Raw genomic sequence first — 23,963 nt, 5'->3', positions numbered from 1 at the left:
ATCCCTAATATGGCTTTAATGCTTCCCCACGAATGATCTAAACATCTTTAATTACAATTTGAACTTGGCGAAAACCAACATCTTGTGTTTGACGCAAGATCATTTAAGTTGCTTTTCCGCAAAAAAAGACGACACAACAATTTAATAAAGTTATGGGGTTTTACGTTCCAAAACCACGATCTCATTATGCGGCATGCCGTAGTGGGGCACTCCGAATCGATTTGGAACAAGGTTTTTCAAAGGGAACCTAAATCTAAACGACATGGTAATGCAGCGCAACAAACTTGGAGCGCCGCCTTTTTCACTTCTGTCTGTCACTTACAATCTTCCTTTTCTGTTTTTCTTTTTTGCGCTACGTTACCATGTCATTCAGAAAACACCAACTCGCCCAAGAAAAGTCATTGTGCACCTACATCTATGTACACGGGTGTTTTCGCATATCGCCCCTATCGAAATGCAGCCTCCGTGGACGGGAGAGCAACAATACATTGCAAACTTTTTTAAGTTTGCAATGTATTGTTTGCTTTACGATTGTTTGCTTTATACGACTGTGGCAGATAAAACCGACCAAAGGAAAATTAATCGGTGCCTCCAAGGTTTACATGACTGATGCATAAAGTGGGGAATGGTGATAAATTATTCGAAATCGACGTTTGCTCATATAACAAGAAAGAAAACTGTGCCTTCCTTTGTCTATAAAATTGGTGACAACTCTTTGTTGAATGTACGTAGCTTTAGGTACTTGGGGGTGATCATTAATCATGACTTGTGCTGGCGCCCCCAAGTGCAGGAGGTCTGCTCTAGGGCTTACAGGAAACTCTTCTTTTTAAGAAAAAAGTTGCAGCATGCACCAACACATTTGAAGCTCATTGCGTACAAAACATTTGTTCGCCCGGTTTTGGAGTACGCCTCCTCAGTTTGGAGCCCTCACCAACTGTACTTACGAGATAAACTCTAAAAAATTCAGAGAACCGCGGTGCGTTTTGTTTGTTCGCGTTATCGGAGAGCCGATTCTGTAACACACATGTTGAAATGTTGTGACTTGGAATTGCTAGAAACACGACGAGAAAAACAACGCATGAAATTATTTTTCCAGATAACCAGAAATCAAATAAGAATAAACAAAGAAACATACATTCGCCCTCCTTTAAAACACAGTGCGCGTTTAAACCACAGTGCTTGTGTACAGCCTTATAAAACACGCCTTGATGGTTTTGAATATTCGTTCTTTCCTTCATGTATTAATATATGGAATGGCCTTCCGGACTGCACTGTAACAGCACAAGATGCTAACGAATTTTATAGTCTATTGGAATTGTATTACAGACAACGGGTTAATTAAGAATTGATCATAATTACTGCTGTTCTGTGTATATTTGTTCATCCTGCCTGTAATTTGTGTTTGACAATGATGTATAACGTTGTATTGTCGGTGTTGAAATTTTTTTTCCCTCTCCTTTAATGGCCCTCAAGTGAGGGCTACAGTATTCCTAAATAAAATAAATAAATAAATAAGTTCTCGGAAGTTGATCTCCATAGAAATCCTTAGTTCCTGGAAAGACAGGACTCTTAATATTTGTCATCTGAGGTACCGGATAGAAACAGTAGTTGGCCTTTGGAGTTGCTTCTCTAGAAACTTCTGAAGGCTGTCATGTGTAAATTCAACGCTTCGGCGAATAAAAAAAAAGAATTCTAGTGTATTTCTACAGGCTTTGGCCGAGCACTGTACGGCGTTGAAAAATCACACAGCATTGGGCGGTATACTAACGCAAGAGTTGCTATCACTTTTTCTATTGCTTTCCTGTCATCCAGCGCTCAGTACGGCTAATCTCCGCGATAACGTGCCGTTCGGTCTATTGATCACTTACTAAATGAAAAAAATAAAAAAAAACATATTGCTACGCCAATTCAGGCCTTTGATTCCAGAGAAGTATTTTATGTGTTAGCTTTTGTACACATCTGCTTTTTCGTGTGATATCTAAAGCTCAACAAGATTTCTGTGTCACAGGGATTCTTATTTTAACTTGGTTTTCATGAACCGTACACGAGCTGTCTGCAGCTGGAAAGCAGTCTGACAGTTGAATGACGGCAGCGAAAGAATGACAGCATTGTTTTAGGCGGCCCTACGTTATGCCGAGGCATTTTGCCGAAAACTGCGCTTCACGAGGCGCCGTTTTGTTGCGAGTTTCTTTTTTTTTACCCCTTTGTCACGTACCTCGCATCGTTGTCGCAGCGACAGGCTTACGTAATTGTGAAGAGTATTACGTTTTTCCGTCAGGAGTTGCGCTTGGCTGAGAACGAATGCGGGAAATAATTCCTGGAACAAGATACGCTCAAGCTACAAAGCCTGCGTCTCCGCTATGCAGTGCGGGACCTATCTTGCACACGTTCATCTGAAGCAGGCACCGTGCTTCTTTGGTGCCTCACACACTGTAACTATAGAAAACAACCACTTTTGCAACTATGTTTTGTTAAAGCTTCTTAATATGTGTAGTACTTAAAATATTTCCATTTCTGTATTGGTTCCAAACAATAATAATTCGCAGTTCAAATTCACCTGTACCAGCTCGTACGTCACGTAATATTCGCAATCAGCTTAGTTACGTATTATTCGAAGGGAATTCGCCTCTCAGAGGCCCCCATTTTTTAAATATAGTCATTACGTCAGCGGAGCCTACCTATACAACTTCCCAAGGTATACACACCATGAATTTCCCTCATAGCCATGACTTCTTCACAACACATTGATATCTCTGTCGTTTTTCTAAGTTATTGCGCACTTTCGAAGGCCTCAGAAGTGTTTAGAAATTGTTTTCCTTGGTTTGGCTGAGGATATTGGTGAAGCAGGAGCAAAATGTTAAAGAATTTTCTAGAATACTTGTTATTCGGAAACCAATAATTGAATCAATGCACGACAATTCAAAAGGTGCAATGGTACACCTAGGATGATAGTCTGCAACGTCTATTTGCTTCTGCAAATTTGAACCCAGATTCCTCAAAGCACATTTCACGAAGGGTACACTGACTTAAGATTCTGCTTCTGAGTATATTAGCGAATATTTTCTTTTCAACCTTTGTGCGTGTAACCAAATTAACATAGTTAAATTAAACGTTATCTTTGGCAGTGTGTATATTTCTATAGTGCCGGCAGCAACAATAACCTAATAGATCAAGTAAGAGTGCATAAATATCACTGCGGTACCTTTAAAAATCTAGGAATCTGTAATTTTCGTCCATCTTCTTATTTTTATGTTATGTCATTGAATGTTGTTTTATGTCATGAATGCTTTGCTGCACCTGGATTTTAAGTTTTTTTAATCAGTTTTGTTAATAGGGACTTTTGATTATGCTAACAGTTTTCCATAGTTTATTGGATTTCCTTTCTACTGGAGCCGAGTACGTTTTTGGAGCGAAGCTGTTAGCGCTACTAGAAACGCTGGAAAACGTTATATTGGCGTTTTCACGGTGTCCTGAAAAATCTAGATAAGTGAAGTAGTCTATACTTAGGATAAATAGAGGACATATTAGGGGCAATTTATTCATAAATTTTGAAATGTGTGAGCTAAAAGGGCTCAATATATATTGATAATTTCTCGTAAACTGCCTGCTTAGATGTAAAAGCTCACAAAGGTTTCTGCTGAAGTGGGAGAGCGATCCATGGTAGCAATTTCATGCTTGAAGAGAATGACGAACGTGTAATGAGTGATTGGTATAGAAATTTGTATTTGCGTAGCTCGAGGACAGCTTTTTCACCAAATTAGTTGCTTTAGCTATACAGCTTTACAAGCGTATTGTACAAACCACGTGCGAAGTTAGTCTAATGTCTAGAAAAAGCTCATTATAAGACAAAGCTGACGTCCTGAGAGAAGAAGGGAAATCTTGTGAATAATGCCCGAGCAGTGTTTCAAGGGCGTTAGTTAAATGCGGGCTCTGGGAAAGAAACTTCTCTCAGTGTGTGCTCCAATGGCGTTATGTGGCCGTTATTCACAGTGTTTCCACATTGCTAGGAAAGCTGTTGGTGACATCGAGTTTCTTTATGACCAAAACAGGAGTCGTGTGAAGGCTGATATAGGCTTACTTGCGCCACTGACAGGGAAAGTGGCAGAATTTTATTCATTTCTGTGCAAATTTTGGCATTGAGAATAGCTGCACTACATGTGGACCTAAAAGTGGCAAATTCGCTTAAAATATCATTCAAACCATGCGCAGTCAAGTCTTAGCACCTCCTTACAAAACCAGCGGGTACTCACGTGAGTGTGCAAGCTGTGCACTCCTTGCCTTTGAATATGCGCATTTCAGTCGATCATAGTGAACTGAAAACTTTCATTTCCGTATTGACCCCACCCTACTGAAAAAAAAAAACCTTTTCCCCATAACCGCTATATCCAATAACACCATATGACGTATAAGAAAAACGTTTTTTTTATGGTATCCATATGTTTTATATAGGATTTGGATAAGCGATGTATTGGGCATAGGGAATTTCCAATAGGAATTCATGGTGGAGAAGGGACGAGTGTCACAAGATAATTAGGTTATAAGAATATTTCGAAGAAATTCTCACAATATTTTAACGCTGACGTAGATTTGTTGCATTTGCTGGGAACATTGGAGGGCAGATGATTAGAGCGATGTTGCGGGAAAGACCGTTCCAGTCTTTGGCTATTCTGGGCAAAAAGAAGCAGAGAGTGGTTTAGTGCGGCCATGTGGACGAGCTACGTGGTTTACATGCCTAGTGGGATGAGATATATAAGAAATGAGATGCTCCGAAAAGAAAGCAAACATCCTGAGAAAAAAAAGGGGGGGGGCATACATCATCCATTGAGTCGGCAAAGAGGCAGTGGAATATTCACGCTGCTTTGCGACATGGACGTTGTGCTTTCGCGTTGGAAAGCTCTGTCCAAGGTGATTATATATAGTACATAAGTAAATGCGCTCGTGTCGGCATATGTGGTTTTTTTTGCGAACCTAATAGTTGCATTCGCATGTCACTTACTACGAATGTTCCCTAATTGCCGTACACAGCTCAAAACTCGGGTGAAATATGTACGCCTGCCGAATTCTCGCCTCCCCTCACAGCACCCCTGGATTCCACTGGCTCCTTAAGGGCGGCCCCTCGTCGCATTCTATTCCACCTCACCAATCTCAACGGAGTGTCGCTAGTCCTCCACACCTCCCTGCCAATCGGGCGTGCATCCATTTTATTATCCGGGTTCTGAACATCGGTTCCTTCCCTCTCGCTCTAATGTCGAGCCTCCCTGTTACCCTACATTTCTTCTGGCTGAATGCAGAGCGAGGGTCTCCACTTTGGCCGCAGTGATGCCTTGAGGGAGGGTTCGTTGCCCACCAGTCTATTCGCGTTACGTTCGCGGTCAAATCCACTTCAGTCGACGTAAGTGGCACTAGCCAACACCGCAGCGATAGACGTAAATCAGGTACACAAATGCCCCACAAAGTGCACGGGGCAGAATCCACCCATGTGCCGCATTCGCAGACTTGTACATAACTATTTAAGGTGTAACTTTCGAACAACACACGTCATGGACTGCGCATGTTGAAACACTGCTTTCCAGAGCATCCACCATCTCAGGCATTCCGTCAAGGGTGCGTTTTTCATTAGCAAATACACTCAAACTTCTCATCTATAAATCTTTGTATTTCTCTCATATAAACTGTTGTCATCTTGTTTGAGCAGAACGAGAACAAGGTGAAAGCAGGAGCCAACGTTTCGACAAGCTGCCTTGTCTTCTTAAAGGCCACATATGCTTTGCTCGCCAGAGTATACATAGGTGGGGTTCTTCTAAAGGGGAGAAGGCGTAGGGCGGGTGGGTGCGGCAACGAGCGAAGGTGTGTTAGCATGTCGAATTGAGAATAAAGGAATGCTGTACACAGGGTCAGGGAACCAGCCGTCTCTCAACCGCGTGTCAACGCAAGCGTGTTAGCCGGCGTGTCAACGGCGTCTGGCACGCCGGCTGAAAAAATAAAGAAGAAAAGGAAAAGAAAAGGAGAAGAAAAATAACAAATAAACAACGCTAATAAACCAAACTAAGTGTTGTGTCCTATAGCTTGAAATTTAGCATAGCGAATAGATTCCAAAGCTCCCTTTGAAACGTTTATGCCTATTGGTTGCAATGTCTTGAACTTATGGATCGGGTATGGATAAGGAAACGGGCCCTACTGGGGTAGTGCAGAGTAGGGTATAACCCCGGGTCGACGCTTGGCAAGCGTCACGACGCGTTAAACTGTCGGTTGCCGGCACTTTATTAAAGTTATTCCTATCCTATCGTATGCATGAGGTATGATTCTCTGTATTTCCTTTCTCCTTCAGAACGGAAATTTGACTGTAAGATGTACAGTTTAAGTTCATCAGTGTTATGACCTGGTTGGTAGAAATGCTCGGCGACGGCTTTGGGAAGCTTTTTAGCTGTGTCCGTGCGATGTCCGTTTAATGTGACGTTCATTGATTGTCCTGTTTCACCGATATATTGTTTCTTACAGAAGGAACATTCAAGCATATAAATCACATCCGAACTTGTACAAGTGAAGCTAGATTTGACTTCTTGTGTATAACTACTTGTGGTGCTTTTAATTTTAATGTCACTTTGAAGGTGCCTGCAGGTTTTGCACCTTGGGCGACAGCATCCTTTTATTACGGGGAATCCTGTTGATAATCGCTGATCCACTTGACAGCATAAATTTATCTGCACTGAAAAGAAGCGAACTTGAACAATTCGTCCAAACTAGGGAGGAAAAATTACGAGATAAATACCAGCACAAAGATATTAGAGCTGCGCAGATCCACCCAAAGAAACTAACGTAACCCCTGCAGCACGTAGCTGCACCGATACTCCTACAGGCGATCATCCAGAGCACTGCAGCAATGTAGCAGACATATCCCAGAGTCCAAGTCCCGAGGAAATTGATCTCCTGAAACGTGGTCTAACGTTCTGTCCGACGGACAACGCAGTAAACGAATACGAACTCCACAAAGATATAACAGAGTTTTCAAGACGCAAGCGCATCAAGGAGCTCTTTTTCGATAGACCAGACGTAGGAAAACAAGATAGAGACTCTCTTAGACCACCTAGCACGTGGATACCGGGAACCGAACAGTGCCCAGACCTGGATTTGTACATAAAGCTGATATCCAAGGAAATCCTAGAGTCTATTTTTACGTGCCAAAGCCAGGATCTTATTATGAGGCACGCCGTGTTGGGGGACTCCAGAAACTTGGACTACCTGGGGTTCATTAACGCGCACTTAAATCTACGTAAACGGGTGTTTTCGTATTTCGCTCCCACCGCACATGCAGCGGCCGTGGCCGGGATTCGATCCCGCTACCTCGTTCTTAGCGGCCCAGCACCATAGCCACTGAGCAACCACGGCGGGTTTACGAGTTGAGTTACGCTACGCCCATGGAGATTCTTCAAATATATACTGTAGGAAAGAATGGCTGCGTGCGGCCCTTAGCGTGTCTAAAGTTACAGAAATGTTCACTACATTGTCGGAGGGCTATTCATTACCGGCGCAGAAGTGATGTGACTATACCACACCAAGGCGCTGCAAACGTGCGCGACAACTATTGCATAAGCTAGGTTTGCCATAAACAATATAAAGCCGTCACATTGACAGAGCTTCTCGGAACGCATGCATGCTACGTAGCTGTCCGCTAGTCAAATTGCCTCAAGTGTACGACGAGAAAATCTTCCTTTCTGCGAGAGCAGATAGACTTGGCTATAACGCTGACAAAAAATCTCGGGTTCTTCACACATCTTCCTGCCGTATAAGCGTTCTTTCGTTATTTTTATATCATTGGGCGTTGGTGAGAAGAGTGACAAGGCGATGAAGAATCCTGCCAGAAGCTCCCTAACTGTTTAGCCGATGGCTCACACCTGAACATCGGGTAAGAATCAAGTACAAGTAATGGAGTAAAAGTGTGCTACGCAGGGAAAAGTAGAGAAATTGCCGAAGAGGGCAAGGTATGAGCGAACGGGGGCAGAGAGATTATTTGCAATATTCATAAATAGTTGCGAAAGCTGTGGAGATTCCCGCGCTCGCGGCGCTGTCGGCGCATCATTTGCACCACACAAGTACACTCTCCCGGAAATCACACCCGGACTTGTCTAGATAGGCAGTATACGGGCTCCGCTGAGCAGCGTCCCAGCCGGCGCCTGAACAGCGTTTTTACGTTATCAGCAGTCCATACACGCGGTAGCAGGTCAGCGCGTTGCGATACCAGCACCACACATCTCACAAGCAAGTCGCATACACGTCTCCGTACAGTCTGTGCACTAGCTGCAGTTCGCAAGCCCGTTGGGTGCCACACACAACCTACGCGCAATCGTAGCCACCTCGCATGCGGCCGTCGCGGGAGCAACGGATTGACAGCGGTGCTGCTCCGCGCGCTATGTGAGGATCAGGATTTCGGGGCACCAAGTGACCTCGGACGCGTGTCATCGCATTACAGTGCGCCAACACTCCAGAATGGATGAGCGCTGGCCACGAGCCCCTCAGCGAGGTCGACACCGCTTTACCTGTACAGCGAGGACATAAAAACTGGACACGAAGGAATGACAACACCGCTAGTTCCTGTGTCCAACTTCGCTACTCTCATCATGCGTAGCCCTTTTTTCATTTATATGTGACATACTAGCAATAAGCTCTCACTGTTGTGTCAGCACGTGTGTGGTGTCACACCTGCATCATGTTTAGTCTGTTGTGTTCGCGCGTAGGTGAAGTTAAAATTATAGCCATTCTACCATCTTGCATGGTTCTTCCGGTCGTGGCTGCCAGAAGACGCCGCCAACATCCTTCGCGAGAGTGAAACAACTGAACTCAATGTTTTTAATGTGGCTATTTGTTGTGTTAATGTGCTATATAGCTTACTCATTGGAAAGTTATAGAACGCTTCACATGCAGCCGAGACCCGTGCCGAATAGCTGGAGATGCGAGTTTCATAGTCTATATGTAGGTCCCTTATATCTAGTCACATAGCCAGATATGTGGGTCCCGTGGGTTACCTGTGATCCACAGGACGCTGTTAGAGGTAGCTGTATAAAAGGAAGATGGAGTCGCATACGTGATAGTTTCCATAAAGATTGTCGTTTGGTATTGTTGGAATAGCAATGAAACAAATGTGAAGCGTTTGAAAAGATGACTGAGAATGACACAACGTGATCTCCCACTTTCAAGAAATGGTTTATTTCAAACAACGGCGACATTTATTTACATTAGCGACAGCCATATGCTGTAAAATAATATCGTGCGTGGAAAACAGCGTTTTTATTTTCTTTCTCTCGTTGTTCTTGCTTTTCACACATGCCTGGTGCCTCGCTTGCAAACAAACGATTTCTTCGATGCTAGCGCTGCTGTTTTGCACTACTACTTCTTCTTCGTCTTTTAAGGCGATTCGCATCTGTTTCTGCGCTAGTCTCCCTCATATGGATCACAAACTGAGGTCATCTAACGTTTGTGCTCATACTCTGCGCGAACCCTGGCATCATACAAGATGTGGACGTGCTCGGCAAGGTGCGCTGCAGTGACCACAGGATGGTAAGAACTCGAATTAGCCTAGACCTGAGGAGGGAACGGAAGAAACTGGTACATAAGAAGCCGATCAATGAGTTAGCAGTAAGAGGGAAAATGAGGAATTCCAGATCAAGCTACAGAACAGGTACTCGGCTTTAACTCAGGAAGAGGACCTTAGTGTTGAAGCAATGAACGACAATCTCATGGGCATCATTAAGGAGTGCGCAATAGAAGTCGGTGGTAACGCCGTTAGACAGGAAACCAGTGAGCTATCGCAGGAGACGAAAGATCTGATCAAGAAACGCCAATGTATGAAAGCATCTAACCCTACAGCTAGAATAGAACTGGCAGAACTTTCGAAGTTAATCAACAAGCATAAGACAGCTGACATAACGAAGTATAATATGGATAGAATTGAACATGCTCTCAGGAGCGGAGGAAGCCTAAAAACAGTGAACAAGAAACTAGGAATTGGCAAGAATCAGATGTATGCGTTAAGAGACAAAGCCGGCAATATCATTACTATATGGATGAGATAGTTCAAGTGGCTGAGGAGTTCTATAGAGATTTATACAGTACCAGTGGCACCCACGACGATAATGGAAGAGAAAATAGTCTAGAGGAATTCGAAATCCCGAAGGTAACGCCGGAAGAAGTAAAGAAAGCCTTAGGAGATATGCAAAGGGGGAAGGAAGCTGGGGAGGATCAGGTAACAGCAGATTTGTTGAAGGATGGTGGACAGATTGTTCTAGAGAAACTGGCCACCCTGTATACGCAATGCCTCATGACCTCGAGCGTACCGGAATCTTGGAAGAACGCTAACATAATCCTAATTCATAAGAAAGGGGACGCCAAAGACTTGAAAAATTATAGACCGATCAGCTTACTGTCTGTTGCCTACAAAGTATTTACTAAGGTAATTGGAAATAGAATCAGGAACACCTTAGACTTCCGTCAACCAAAGGACCAGGCAGGATTCCGTAAAGGCTACTCAACAATAGACCATATTCACACTATCAATCAAGTGATAGAGAAATGTGCAGAATATAACCAACTCTTATGTATAGCTTTCATTGATTACGAGAAAGCGTTTGATTCAGTCGAAACCTCAGCAGTCATGGAGGCATTACGGAATCAGGGTGTAGATGAGCCATATGTAAAAATACTGGAAGATATCTATAGCGGCTCCACAGCCACCGTAGTCCTCCATAAAGCAAGCAACAAAATCTCAATAAAGAAAGGCGTCAGGCAGGGAGATACGATATCTCCAATGCTATTCACAGTGTGTTTACAGGAGGTATTCAGAGACCTGGATTGGGAAGAATTGGGGATAAAAGTTAATGGAGAATACCTTAGTAACTTGCGATTCGCTGATGATATTGCCTTGCTTAGTAACTCAGGGGACCAATTGCAATGCATGCTCACTGACCTGGAGAGGCGAAGCAGAAGAGTGGGTCTAAAAATTAATATGCAGAAAACTAAAGTAATGCTTAACAGTCTCGGGAGAGAACAGCAATTTACAATAGGCAGCGAGGCACTGGAAGTCGTAAGGGAATACATCTACTTAGGGCAGGTAGTGACGACGGATCCGGATCATGAGACGGAAATAATCAGAAGAATAAGAATGGGCTGGAGTGCGTTTGGCAGGCATTCCCAAATCATGAACAGCAGGTTGCCGTTATCCCTCAAGAGAAAAGTATATAATAGCTGTGTCTTACCAGTACTCACGTACGGTGCAGAAACCTGGAGGCTTACGAAAAGAGTTCTACTCAAATTGAGGACGACACAACGAGCTATGGAAAGAAGAATGATAGGTGCAACGTTAAGGCATAAGAAAAGAGCAGATTGGGTGAGGGAACAAACGCGAGTTAATGACATCTTAGTTGAAATCAAGAAAAAGAAATGGGCATGGGCAGGTCATGTAATGAGGAGGGAAGATAACCGATGGTCATTAAGAGTTACGGACTGGATCCCAAGGGAAGGGAAGCGTAGCTGGGGGCGGCAGAAAGTAAGGTGGACGGATGAGATTAAGAAGTTTGCAGGGACGGCATGGCCACAATTAGTACATGGCCGGGGTTGTTGGAGAAGTATGGGAGAGGCCTTTGCCCTGCAATGGGCGTAACCAGGCTGCTGCTGCTGCTGCTGCTGCTGCTGCTGCTGCTGCTGCTGATGATGATGATGATGATGATGATGATGATGATGATGAACGTTTGTGCAGGACGAGAAGAATGCCCTGTGGCTTGGCGGCGGTGCTAACAGTGCTCTGGATGGCGACGCGGTCACGCGGCTCAGACGTAGTCTATCTCTACCCAACGTGAGTTTTTGTTATATCGAGGCCATTGATTTGGAGCACCGAATGGCCTGTCCCGAACGTTAGTGGTGGCATCATATTTCTTAGGAAGTTAATCGTATCACCTTATGCTAATTGCAGAGCAATAGTCATCTACGATTCATCATAGCCGCATTCTGCTTCTCCTTTACCCTCAACGTTTATATGTGCGAATTGGAGTAGGTAATTTCTTTAGTTATTAGGTTGAGTCAGATGTTTGTGCTGTGGCGTTGTGTATATCAGCAGTTTATAACATGTTGTTTTCACTTCACGTTGTTACGTATATTTCCACCACCACCCGACGTGACGTTGTATGAACTGTGAACAAGCAGATAGTGGCATTACTGCGGGTCATCAAACTACCTCTCTCCAGACCCAGACCCCAGAATTGTCTTTTTTCACAAACTGTGGAGTAATATGGTTTTAATGGAGACTTCGATATGATGGCGTCATATTGTTACGCAAAACGACACGTGGCGTCACTAGTTGCAATGTACTTACACTGAGGTAAACAGCAGCAACCAAGATGGTGGACAGCATGCACACCAGATTGACCCATCTTCTTCGTCGTCTGCTCCAGGCAGGACGTCTCTCTCGAATTGTGTTGGCTTCGTAACATTACCCCCGTTGGTAGAAGCGCCGTTTCGGTGCACTTAACACTGATGTCAGGAGGAGGGTGGTGCGTTTTCAGTCTGCTGACGTGAACTATGTCACTAGGAGTGATCGCAGGTGGCACAGTCTACGAGACGGGAACAGTCGTGTAGGTGACGGCCGTGACCTGGCGGAACATCCAGTTAGGGCTCTTTTACCGAGATAACAACTTCTCTGACAATTCAACCCGACAGAATGAACACCACAGGAGCACTTAGGCACCGCGTGAAAAACGAACGTTGTGATGTCCGCTGTCAGGCTGTCACTGTCGCTTGCGAGGTCGACAGCCTAGTGCGGGCAATCTGACGCGCCTGATCGCCACTAACGATGGCCTCACTTGCATATTCGCTAGGCGGCGCTGTAGCAGCCATAAGTCCGGTGTCCATTTGTCACGTCGGTTCATGGTCAAGCATCATATAGAAGGGGGAATAACCGGTGGGGTTGTGCCGAGACGAATTGTAGGCGAATGTCACGTAAGATTGCACCAGTTCCCAATCACGGTGGCCAGATGAAACATACATTGAGAGCATGTCCGTAAGGGTGCGATTTAGGCGCTCGGTGAGGAAATTTTTTGGGGGGGATGGTAGGAAGTGTTCAACTTAGAACTTGGGGGGGGGGGGGGTGCTGCGTTGAGGAGTCCAAAAATCGTCGATTACGCACGACAAGAATGCTCGGCCTCGATACATGAGCAATTGTTGAGGGGTGCCGTGGTGTAGAATCACATTGTGAAGCCAAAAATTGGCAACGCCAGTGGCAGTGCTGGTGGGGAGTGCTCGAGTGATTCATACGTGGTCGCACAATCTACAGCAACGGCGACCCACTTATTGATGGATTTTGACTCAGGAAAAGGACCGATGAGTTCTCAACCAAGACAGAAGAATGGTACTGTAGGGACGGAGAGTGGTTGAAGCAATCGAACAGGGAGTGCCGCAGATCGTTTCTGACGTTAGCAATATCGCCGGAGGCCACGTAACATCAGTCAGACTGGGCGAGACTGCGCCAAAGGAAGCGGCACCAGACACGCTCGTACGCGCGCGATACCCCAAGTTGACCAGCAGTTGGGTTGTCGTAAAGCTCAAGCAGGACTCTGGAACGCATATGTTTAGGTACAACAAGAAGCAGCTCAGGGGCATCTGGCTGGACGTTACGACGGTAAAATGTGCTATTCAAGAGGACGAAGATGCGCAGTGACGCATCGTTAGGTGTGGATTCGAGACGGTCAATGGGCAATCGCAAGGAAGCATTACGACGTTCTTCACCAATCTGGAGAAACATAGACATGGACATGATTCAGGGGCTAGCCTCGATGTATGATTCCTCTGTTTTGTCAACAGGGTAGCGGGACTATTAGTCCGCGGCCAGATAGAGGCGGCCAGAGTGGTAGGAAACTGAGTAGGAGTACTTCTTAAGGCGCAGCGCCCAATGGCCATGTCTTCTAGTAGAGTCATTCATTGAAGAAAGCCAACAGAGAGCGTGATGGTCAATGACACCAAGGAAAGGTTGGTCATACAAGTAACGACTGAATTCCGAAACGGCCCAGACAAGGAAAAGACATTCCGTTTCTGTAATACAGTAGTTGCGTTCATATTTGGAAAGGAGACGACTGGCATACGCAATAATACGCTCAATACCTCGTGTGTTTTGAGCCAAAACTGCGCCGATGCCGTTACCACTAGTGTTCGTGCACGCTTTGGTGATATCAGCTGGGTCAAAATGTGCAGTAGAGAACGACGATTAGCTGAGAGAAGGCGTTAGCCTGTAGAGGACACGAAGAAAACGGGAGGTCTTTTCTGAGAAGGTCAGTGAGGGGACACGCAGGTGCTGCATATTTTTTCACGAAACGGTGAAAGTAGGAGCGCAACCCCAGGAAACTATGATAATCATAAAGAGAGCGTGGAACGGGGAAGTTCGTGACAGCGCGTACTTTTGGTAGGTCTGGTCGGACACAAGAAGTGTCAACAAGGTGGCCCAGCACAGTAATTTGACAAAGAGCGAAGGGGCATTTCGAGGAATTTAGCTGGAGGCCATTTTGTTGGAAAATGGCTAGAATGGTAGAAAGCTACTCAAGGTGTGTTGCGAAAGTGAGTAAAAAGATTATCGCGACGTCTAGGTAATATAAACACGTCCACCATTTAAATCTTTGAAGCAGTATGTCCACCATTTTCTCAAAGGTATCTGGAGCATTACAGAGACCGAAAGGCATGACCTTGAATTGGTAATGGGGTAACGACGGCAGTCTTGTCGCGATTCATGTCGTCTACAAACAATTTCTTATTAGCCTGACTGCAGGCCCAGATATGAAAAGAAGATGGCACATGGAGGCAGTCGAGGTGCCGCTAACTCATTCAGAATGGCCAGGAGCCGTTCTTACTTTTTGCTTAGACGACGGAGGAGGTCTAAGGACTGGATGATGCATCAATGATATGATTTGCAAACGTTTTGGCCGCTTCTTTGTTAATAACTTTATTTTCTGATGCGGACACACGGTAAGGCCAACGATAAAAGGGCATAGAGTCACCAAGTGTTGGTGCGGTGGGTGACAATCTTAGTATGGCCCAGGGGTCTATCACGGATGTCAAAAATGTCGCTATATGAGGCCGAAACCCGGCAGATAGCGGCGGTCTGTTTAGGCGAATGGTCTGATTCAATGACTTTTAGAAAAATGGTGTCGTCAGAACCTGGTGACCGGGAACTTTAGCTTCATTAGGAGCAGTCATGGCGACAACCTCCACGTCATTGTCTGTTATTAGCGGCATCTTGTGGGGCAGCACTTGAAGGGTCAGACCGAAATTTAGGAGCAGGAGGAATACACAGTTATATGCTATTGTGGCGACAGTATGTGGCCCAGTAACATTACACGTCAGTCATAAAACAGGAGTCGGAGTGTTGAAATGGTCACCGTCACGGACGGGAGGGTTCGATGACGAACAGACGCACATGACGGCTCGAGGCGGTAGGCGAATCAAAGCGGTGGGGATCAAGCGGGTGACGGGCGTGTCACAGGCATCTCATAGAAGAGGAGGATCGAGGCACACTGTATCAGAAGAACAACCAATTAAGGCCGGGTACGCCAAAAGAAAGTCAAGGCCAAGTATAAGACCACGTGGGCAGCGAGCAAAGACGGCAAAAAGAACAACAGCGTGACGACCGGCATGGCTGACACAGGCAGTGCACATTCCTTTTATTTCGACAGCACCCCCACCTGCAACATATATGTTGTGTCGTAAACGGTATTATAATCTTATGCAGGCGGTGGCGTAAAGGGGCGCTAATAATAAACAGGTGTGCGCCTGTATTGATTTGGGTGGTTACCGGAGCAGTGTCGACTTTTACTTCAAGGAGGCTATGGTGAGCTGGGAGCGTCAGTAGAGGATTTAGAGGAGGTGATGGAATTGCAGCTTCACCTCCATAAGCTGCATGATCTAGTTTTCCGGCTGCAAAAATCCAGAGAATGTCGGCGAAGAAAAGCGGCGAGGCTGCGGTGAGCGAGATCGGCGGCGTTGAGACGACAGAGAGCGAGAGAAGGAGTAAGGTGCATGGAGGTCTGGAAGGTCTGGCGAGGTGTGTAGGTCCAACGACGATTGCAATAACGAGGAATGTGCCTGATTTGATGACAGAAGTAGTATATGGGCTCATCGCGGGATGGTATTCATTCAGTAGGAGTGCGGAAGTGCAAATATTTCAATGGAGACGCGTAGGATCGTCGAGCGGTGCCTGTGGAATAAGGCCGAGGATCAGGGCGTGTCAGTAAGCATGCTGAAAGAAGGCCGAGATTTGCAAACTCCTGCCTAACCACAGCCTGGATGAGGGACACCGATGGCTGGAATGGGTCACTGTTGGGCGCTGTGAATGCGGGAGGTTGAAAAATATTACGCGCATCCCTTGCACTGTGGGAATCGATATAAGCAAAGCTTCCGGGCTGGCTGCTTTGACTGACGATAATCAGCGGTGATGTTTACCGTTAAGCTTAATTTCTTGAACGTTCAGTCTAACACGAGAATGGTGAGTTAATGGTAAACTTTACCTTGCGGGTACCAGTGCTATTTGTCTGCTTAGTACACAGAACATGCAGGGCGAGGTGTTTGCTTGAGGCGTTGTTGTGAGACATATTTCGTAACCTCTGATAGGGTTGAACATTGTCATTGCTTGACATGGCACATCCCATTGTGGCAGAAGTACTAAACTTGAATAGCATTATGGGGCTGTACGTCCAAAACCACAATCAGATTATGAGGCATGCTGTAGTGGCGCACTCCTGATTAATTTTGGCATGGTGATGCTCTTTAACGTGTCGCAAAATCTAAGTGCACGAGCGTTTTCTATTTCGTCTCCGTCGAAATGCGGCTGCTGCCGTCGGGATCAAATCCGCGAACTAGAGCAATCCCACAGCCGCAAACTACCGCAGCGGCAACAGAAGTCTTGATTTGACGGTCGATTGCTTCCATAGTGTCACCTGGATCCTGCGGTGCGCTTTCATTATTGTGGCTCTGCTTCTGCAGCCCTGCGTAGGTTGTCCGCTTGACATATTTGCATGGTCTTTATATCTCAGAAATAGCAGGAACGCGCTGTACCATACCTTGAACTTAAGCTTAACCAGTTTTTCCGCAACCGCTGTCGCATAGTAGTAAGGTTTCCTTGCCGTCTCACGTCATTTCTCTCCCCTCTCCTTATGTATGGTAACTGCCGCCTTTTCTCCTCCTCTCTGCAGTTCTGTCTAAATACCATCTGAATTCGCACGTTAGCATGACAAGGGCTGCAGTTTCTGAAATAATTTTGCGGGTGGTGAACGATAATTACAACTGTCATGAGGCTAACGTGGCGAGCGCCAGAGAGCTTCAAAGGGTACTGTGCGCATTCAACGCGTTGGAGTCCCAACGAGTTCCTCGTTTCGCCTTTCCTCTCTGTCGCGTTCTTGTCATGTATACACACGCTCTGAACCACCTCACGACGCTATGTGCCAGAAAGCAGCGGCTACAGCAGAAGTAGCAGCAGTGGCAAAGTCGAAGGAAGAGGCAAAGACAGCTTCCCTTTAAAAGTGCAGGGCTGGCAGCTTCAATTTTGCGGTGAACAATGCGCGTGACGTTGCATAGGGAGGCGGTGGGCGAACGGCATCACACGATGAAGTTGTGGCCGTATTGGGCATGAAAGAGCGTAGGTTAGGGCGTGTTGGTATTCCACAACTGAGTTTTTTTAGCGCAGTGGGGACGAAGGACTGTGGCAAGACAGTAGCGCTGTGTCCGCGTCTTGCCACTGTCTTTCGTCCCTTTTTGTGCGCTAAAAAACCTCAGTTAGCGTATTGGGCAGCCGTCTGAACCTCTGGGATGTACGGTGGCTCTTCGCTTGTTCAAACGGCCGGCACTCTTTGATGATGATGTCAACGGTATCAACGTTCGTATAAACTAACAGGTTAAAAGCATCGTCGGCAATACATTTCAGTACATGAGAACCCTTCTCGGACTCAGGCATGTGCTCGTCAACCCGCAGCAGAGAGCGACACTATCCTGAATGCGAGTGACGTATGACTCGGTAGATGCCTGTGCACGAGTCACCAATTTATTTCGCGCAGCAAGCTGCCGACCAGTGCTGTCACCGGAAAGGTCGCGGATCTTCACTTTCAAAGAGTGCCAGCTTGTAATGTGAGCACCGTGCGTCTCAAACCGCACCCGTGGTGTGCCATCAAGATGAAAGAGCACGTTGGCGAGCATATGGGGGAGGTCCCACCTGTATCTGGTGCTGAGCCGTTCGTAAACATTGAGCCATTCGTCGACGTCAACTACATGCTGGTCGGAAAACACGCCAGGATCACGAGCAGGGGGGGGGGGGAGAACAATGTAGGTAAGAGCAACGGTTGGGGCAGGTGGCTAAAACGACGTTCTGGCACCGAGTGACAGGGTCGGAACCGTGACGCGGCAGCCATTCCTGAGCTCCGTGATGGGTACAGGGACCCATTATCTTCACGACAAAATATTACGTCAAACGACAAAAATTATACAATGTACTTACACTGACTTACACAGCAGCAACCAAGACGGTGGACAGCGTGCGTACCAGACAGACCAGTCTTCTTCGTCTTCTGCTCTTGGCAGAATGTCTCTGTCGGATTTCGTTGCCTTCGTAACATTTTTTTCTGAAGTTTGAATGTACTGTTACTGTGTGACGGTACGGTTCAGCAGAAAGGATACTATCATTTTGTATTCCAGGAAAATAAACTAAAATGCTCGCTTATATCACGGGAATTGGTTCACCCGCGATAGTAACGGAAGAATTCTGTGAAGCCTCGGCCGGTATCGACGGGTTTCTTTGTTCTCGCACGCCTGTTTAAAGGAAGTGCGCTTAGGGCCAAACAATGAAATCTTTCTTACCTCTGTAAGGAAGCCTTCATTGCGGTGAGGCTACCTTATGTCACTCTGAAAGCTTCCTTACTGAGGGGCCCTCGGTGAAGGCTTCCTTGGTGCTTCCTCAGCATAAGGTAGCTCCAAAGCTACCTTTATGCGTCCTTACGCCGCTCCTGGCCCTGAACGAGTGCTTCACCTCACTCCTTAACCACGTGACGTTTCTTTGCGCATGCACGCTGTCGCCCACCTGCGGAAAAGCGCGAGCACGGTACGTCTTGCCATGCATGTTCGTTTCTGTCACGCGTGCGGCATGAAAGCGTTGCTAGGCGTTGCACGACGCCGGCGTGCCAGCGTTCATGGAGCACATCATGTTTTGCACTCTAATGTAAACACTCTAATGTAAACACTTTAATGCACCCTTTAGTAAACAAAAATAGATAAAAGCGTCCACGATTCTCTATGTTAGCTCCTCAATTTAAAGATTGTGCGACGATACAACATTTTTTTTATTGCATAATGGTTTTCGCGTAAAGCTTTTAAGAGATAATCTCGAACCCAGGCATGCGGCAACCGCTCCTTACGTGAGGACGGGTGAAGGGGGCTTTCAGAGTACGCTTGCTTCCTCCATCGCTCCTTCGCTGTAAGGAGGCCTCACGTAAGGTAAGGAAGCGTTCGAAGGAAAGGAACGTTTCATTGTTTGGGCCTTGATGTCTACCCCAGTAAACAGTCATCTGCGTAGCCCACGCAGGGTTACGAATTTTATTGCTTAGTAGGTGACGACCAAGCCATGGAGTCGGGAATTGGCGGAAAGCAGGCAATAAGAACATGCTGAACCTTATGGTGGTTCTGCTTTAGTGTTTTTTCTAGTTCCCACACTCCCCGACTAAATATGGCCTATTATAGTCTGTAGACCACAGTGGAAGAATATGAGAGGTGTATGAACTGCGCGGCGGCGCCTTGGAGAGAGCGTCTTCGCAACTCGCTATAGTTTTTGACACTCAGCTGATAGGTGCCATGGAAAGCTCCAAGCCCGGGATGGTGACCGTCTTTAGAATTGAGTAATGGGAAAATGAGAGCACTCGGTCGTACTCCGCGCGCTGGCCTAGCAACATGCCGAGCGCTTTAGCGCGTAACGGGGAAAAATTATTTGTCCCGCGTTGTAATACTTGGTCCTAGTCTTGCAAAGAAATGCTCTTGTTGTTTCTTGCCCCAAAATGACCATGGTCGTCTGAGCAGTGTCTGTAAAACTGAGGAAGGATCGATTCCTTCAGCCGACAGACTATGTGTCCAGTAAATATTTCCAGCACCAAGTCACGTACAATGAATTAAGAGTGCAGCACAATATAGTATACTGTTACAATACATAAATGTATATTTCTAGGTTTTATCACACCAATAAAATGTTTATGTAGCTGCTGTCCAACGCTGTCTCTAGGGTCCGCATGCTAGCTGCATCTGCAAGCGCTCATGTTATATCTGTTCAATAAACGTCTGTGCTCTCGTAGGTGCCCCCCAAACAATCACGCGATTCAGTGGTATTAGGTCGGAGCACTGAATCACATAAGTTCGATTCGAACACTGTTGATATTATTTCCGTTATACAATAGACTCTTTGGCTTCGATAAGAAACACACGATAACAAACGATAAGAAACGGGCTAATTTCATTGGTACGTGGCCGCAAGTTTGTAACAGGCTCACCCTCCTAGAAACAACGTGAGTAACCTGCATTATTAAAAAAGTTAGATGCGAAGGTGGCTAACGAGAATGAAATTTCGTGACGTGGTTGATGATGGGCACTTAAATATTCATAGCCAAAGAAGACATTTGAACCAATGCCTCGTACACAACACCGAATGCGGTTTTCCCAGCTCACACGCGTTACGTAAGAATACAGTATATACTACGGGCATAATACTGAAAATCAGTAAATGCCGACGAAGCTCCTCTGGTGTACATCGCCTGCAAGAGCCGCTATTAAACACGAAAATGAAAGTGCGATAGATTTTTTTTCTACAATCCATCATCAGAAAAAAAGAGAAAGAAATAAAGCGATGTCTCCCCATGAGCAATTAAACAAAGCGCCGTTTGTTTCTTCTAGCGGCAACAGCAAATAACGCCCGAATGGGCGTCGGTATGGTATATGCGTCTAGCATTGATATATGTAAGGATCTGTCTTTCAGCGATTCCCAGACACCGAAATTTGGCTGAGGGTCTAGCATAGGCACTTAGCTGTTTCGAGTTCATGTTTCCAGCTTCAGTTCGGGCTTGTCGTTCTTGCACCAAGGGGTAATGTAACCTACTACAAACCACCGTGTGGAGGTGGAGCAGCCGCCTTCTTACGTATATGTTTTTCCGATGCCCGTTTATACTCGCCTGCATTCGCTTCAACTATTATCTCCGCATGAACAGCCGATGCCCAGCACTGGAAAAAAAAATATGCACATCCCTTGCACTGTGGGAATCGATATAAGCGAAGCTTCCGGGCTGGATGCTTTGACTGACGATAATTAGCGGTGATGTTTACCGTTAAGCTTAAAATCTAGAACGCTTAGTCTAACACGAGAGTGGTGAGTTAATGTTAAACGTTACCTTGCGGGTACCAGTGGTATTTGTCTGCGTAGTACACAGAACATGCAGGGCGAGGTGTTTGCTTGAGGCGTTGTTGTGAGACATATTTCATAACCTCGGAGATGATTGAGCATAGTCATCTCGTCACATGGCACATCGCATGGTGGCAGAATCATTAAATTTGAATTGGATTATGAGGCCATACGTGCAAAACCACAATCGGATTATGCGACACGTCGTAGTGGCGGACTCCGGATTAATTTTGACACCGTGATGTCCTTTAACATGTCCCAAAATATAAGTGCACATGCGTTTTCTGTTTCGCCCTCATCGAAATGCGGCTGCCGCAGTCGGGATCAAATTGGCGACCTCTAGCAATGTCAAGCCGCAGGGTCACAGAAGTGTTGATTTGACGGCCCACCGCTGCCGTAGTGTCGCCTTGATCCTGCGATGCGCTCTAAACAATGCGGCTCTGCTTCTGCACGCCCTGCGTTGTTTGTCCGCTTGACATATTTGCCCAACGTTTATTTTTCAGAAATAGCAGCAACGTACTCTTCCGTACCTTGAACTTAAGCTTATCCGGTTTCACCGCAACTGCCGTCATAAAGTAGTAGGGTTTGCATGCCTTGTCACGTCATTCACCCTCCCTTGTACACCCTCCCTGTCACCCTCCCTTGTACGGCAACTGCCTCTTCTCCCCCTCCTCCACACAGTTCTATCTGCAATCCTGCAATGCTTCCGATGGGAGTCACGGATAATTACAGCTGTCAAGATGCTAAGGTGGCGAAGGCCAGGGAGCTCGAGAGGGCATTGTGCACATTCGACGTGGTGGGGTGAAAACGAGTCTCTAGTGTCGCCTTTCCTCTATGACTCGCCCCTGCCGTATACACACGCTCTGAAGTACTCCTTCCCACCTCCGAGGTGGTGTGCTTGACAGCAGCAGCAGCAGCAGTGGGAAAGTCGAAGGAAAAGGCAAAGAAAGCTTCGCTTTAAGAACAGTTGCAGCTTCGCCCGAAAGGGGAGCAACACTTTCGCTTACGAATTAGCTGACAGCCATACGAAGTAAGTATAGTATTTTTATAGGTCGTATGAACTTGTAAACATTCGCTTTCTAACTAAATTAACAACTATGGTGCCAGCGCGCACAGCAAAAATGAACACAACACACTCGATGACCGCGGACACTTGCGCTCAAGACGGCGGCGTGAGAAAGCGCGGCAGCAGCAGCGAGCGAAGTGACCTTCGTCGTGTCTATCGCTTCAACGCAAACACCCAGCACGCACGAACCTACTAGCCGTCGACGCACCTAGACTGTGCCCCCAGTCCAGAACGCCCGCAAGATATGGCCACTTGACGGCGCACAGCCGCCGCATACTAAGACTACCTAGAGGAAAACCACCTAAGAGGACAAAACGAAATCAGGAAAGAGACAAATTAGGATAACTCAAAGGGAAGCTCCTTAGTTACCGAAGCCAGATCAGGATGCCTTAGAATGCATTGCTATAAAGCGAGGTACATCAAGGAAGAAGCGCGCGCTTGCTGAAGCAGAGCTAGGGAAACGATGGGATATGTTTTATTTCAATGTGAAGATATCTGCCCAGCTATCGGTTTAGTCTCCCCTGGCCTCCTTGCAGCCCTCACGTTCAGGGACTGCAGGGGGAAAGTAACATGTCCGCAATAAAGGTTAGCAAGAGGCGATTGGCGGCTTGGTGGCAGAAATTAGGGAGACCACAAACAACGGAGGCGCACAAAAGCAAAGTTCCCACTATTGGTTCAGGAATTTCGATGCTGGGAATTCTTTGTGTGTGTGTGCGTGTGTCCTCAAGAAATACGTAGCACATAAGGCAAAATAAGAGTAAGAGCTTAGTGGTGCCACCCACCGCCGCGTTTTAAAGGGGACGCTCATAGCATCCATCCATCCAGCACATCCATCCGCGGTCGCATGGGAGTAGAACCTCGCCCCTCTCTGCCCACCCCGGTGCCTCGTAACGTTGGATGCCTCGGGCGCGACGGAAGACGGCGCGTTTCCTCCTCGCTTTCTTCTTCTTTGCGCAGGCACAATGGAGCCCCCGATGGTTAGCTCCCCACGCATGCTTTCACTCGCACATACAGCCTAAGGAGCGGGGCGATAGTCTTATCGCCCTTCGGCTTTATACGGAACATTACGGCAATGGCGACACCGACGGCAGGAATGCGCCTGTAATATCCACGTAATAGCTATCGCAATAAAAACAGTAAATGAAGGCAAATAAGGCTCCAGACAAGTTGCATTATTTAATACACTCGGGCGCGTCTACCTAATACACACACGCCACGCCGACGGGACCCCGATGGATGGCCCCCAATCTTTTGTGACATCTGTCCTAGAACGCGTGGAATTTTAGCGGAGCATCTCTCTCGCTTGGTGGTCAGTTCATACACTTCTCGTATTCTTTCACCGTGCCATAGACTCTTTTATTGTTTACCCACACAAGTCCCTACAAAGTTTCCAGTTGGCACTCTGGAACAGCCTGATAAATTTAACAGGTGACGGCTACGGGCGGAAATAAA

At 46.5% G+C, this 23,963-nt stretch overlaps 1 protein-coding gene across 6 annotated transcripts in view; it reads left to right on the top strand.

Annotated features, from left to right (window-relative positions):
• LOC142584689 (uncharacterized) overlaps positions 1-23,963 on the top strand; it is a 132,279-nt gene that overhangs the window by 28,007 nt on the left and 80,309 nt on the right. For 5 of the 6 annotated variants that reach the window (XM_075694884.1, XM_075694882.1, XM_075694879.1 and 2 more), the window contains exon 2: positions 11,747-11,842. The exons of the other annotated variant lie outside the window; for it this stretch is intronic. In XM_075694884.1, coding sequence (XP_075550999.1) covers positions 11,747-11,842 — 96 coding nt within the window. The remainder of the gene's footprint in view (positions 1-11,746; positions 11,843-23,963) is intronic. 6 annotated transcript variants of the gene reach the window in all.

This window comes from Dermacentor variabilis, chromosome 6 (assembly GCF_050947875.1).
Source record: "Dermacentor variabilis isolate Ectoservices chromosome 6, ASM5094787v1, whole genome shotgun sequence".
Classification (NCBI taxonomy): domain Eukaryota; kingdom Metazoa; phylum Arthropoda; class Arachnida; order Ixodida; family Ixodidae; genus Dermacentor; species Dermacentor variabilis.
The sequence above is the reverse complement of the archived record's forward strand: the minus strand, read 5'-3'. Positions and strand labels throughout refer to the sequence as shown.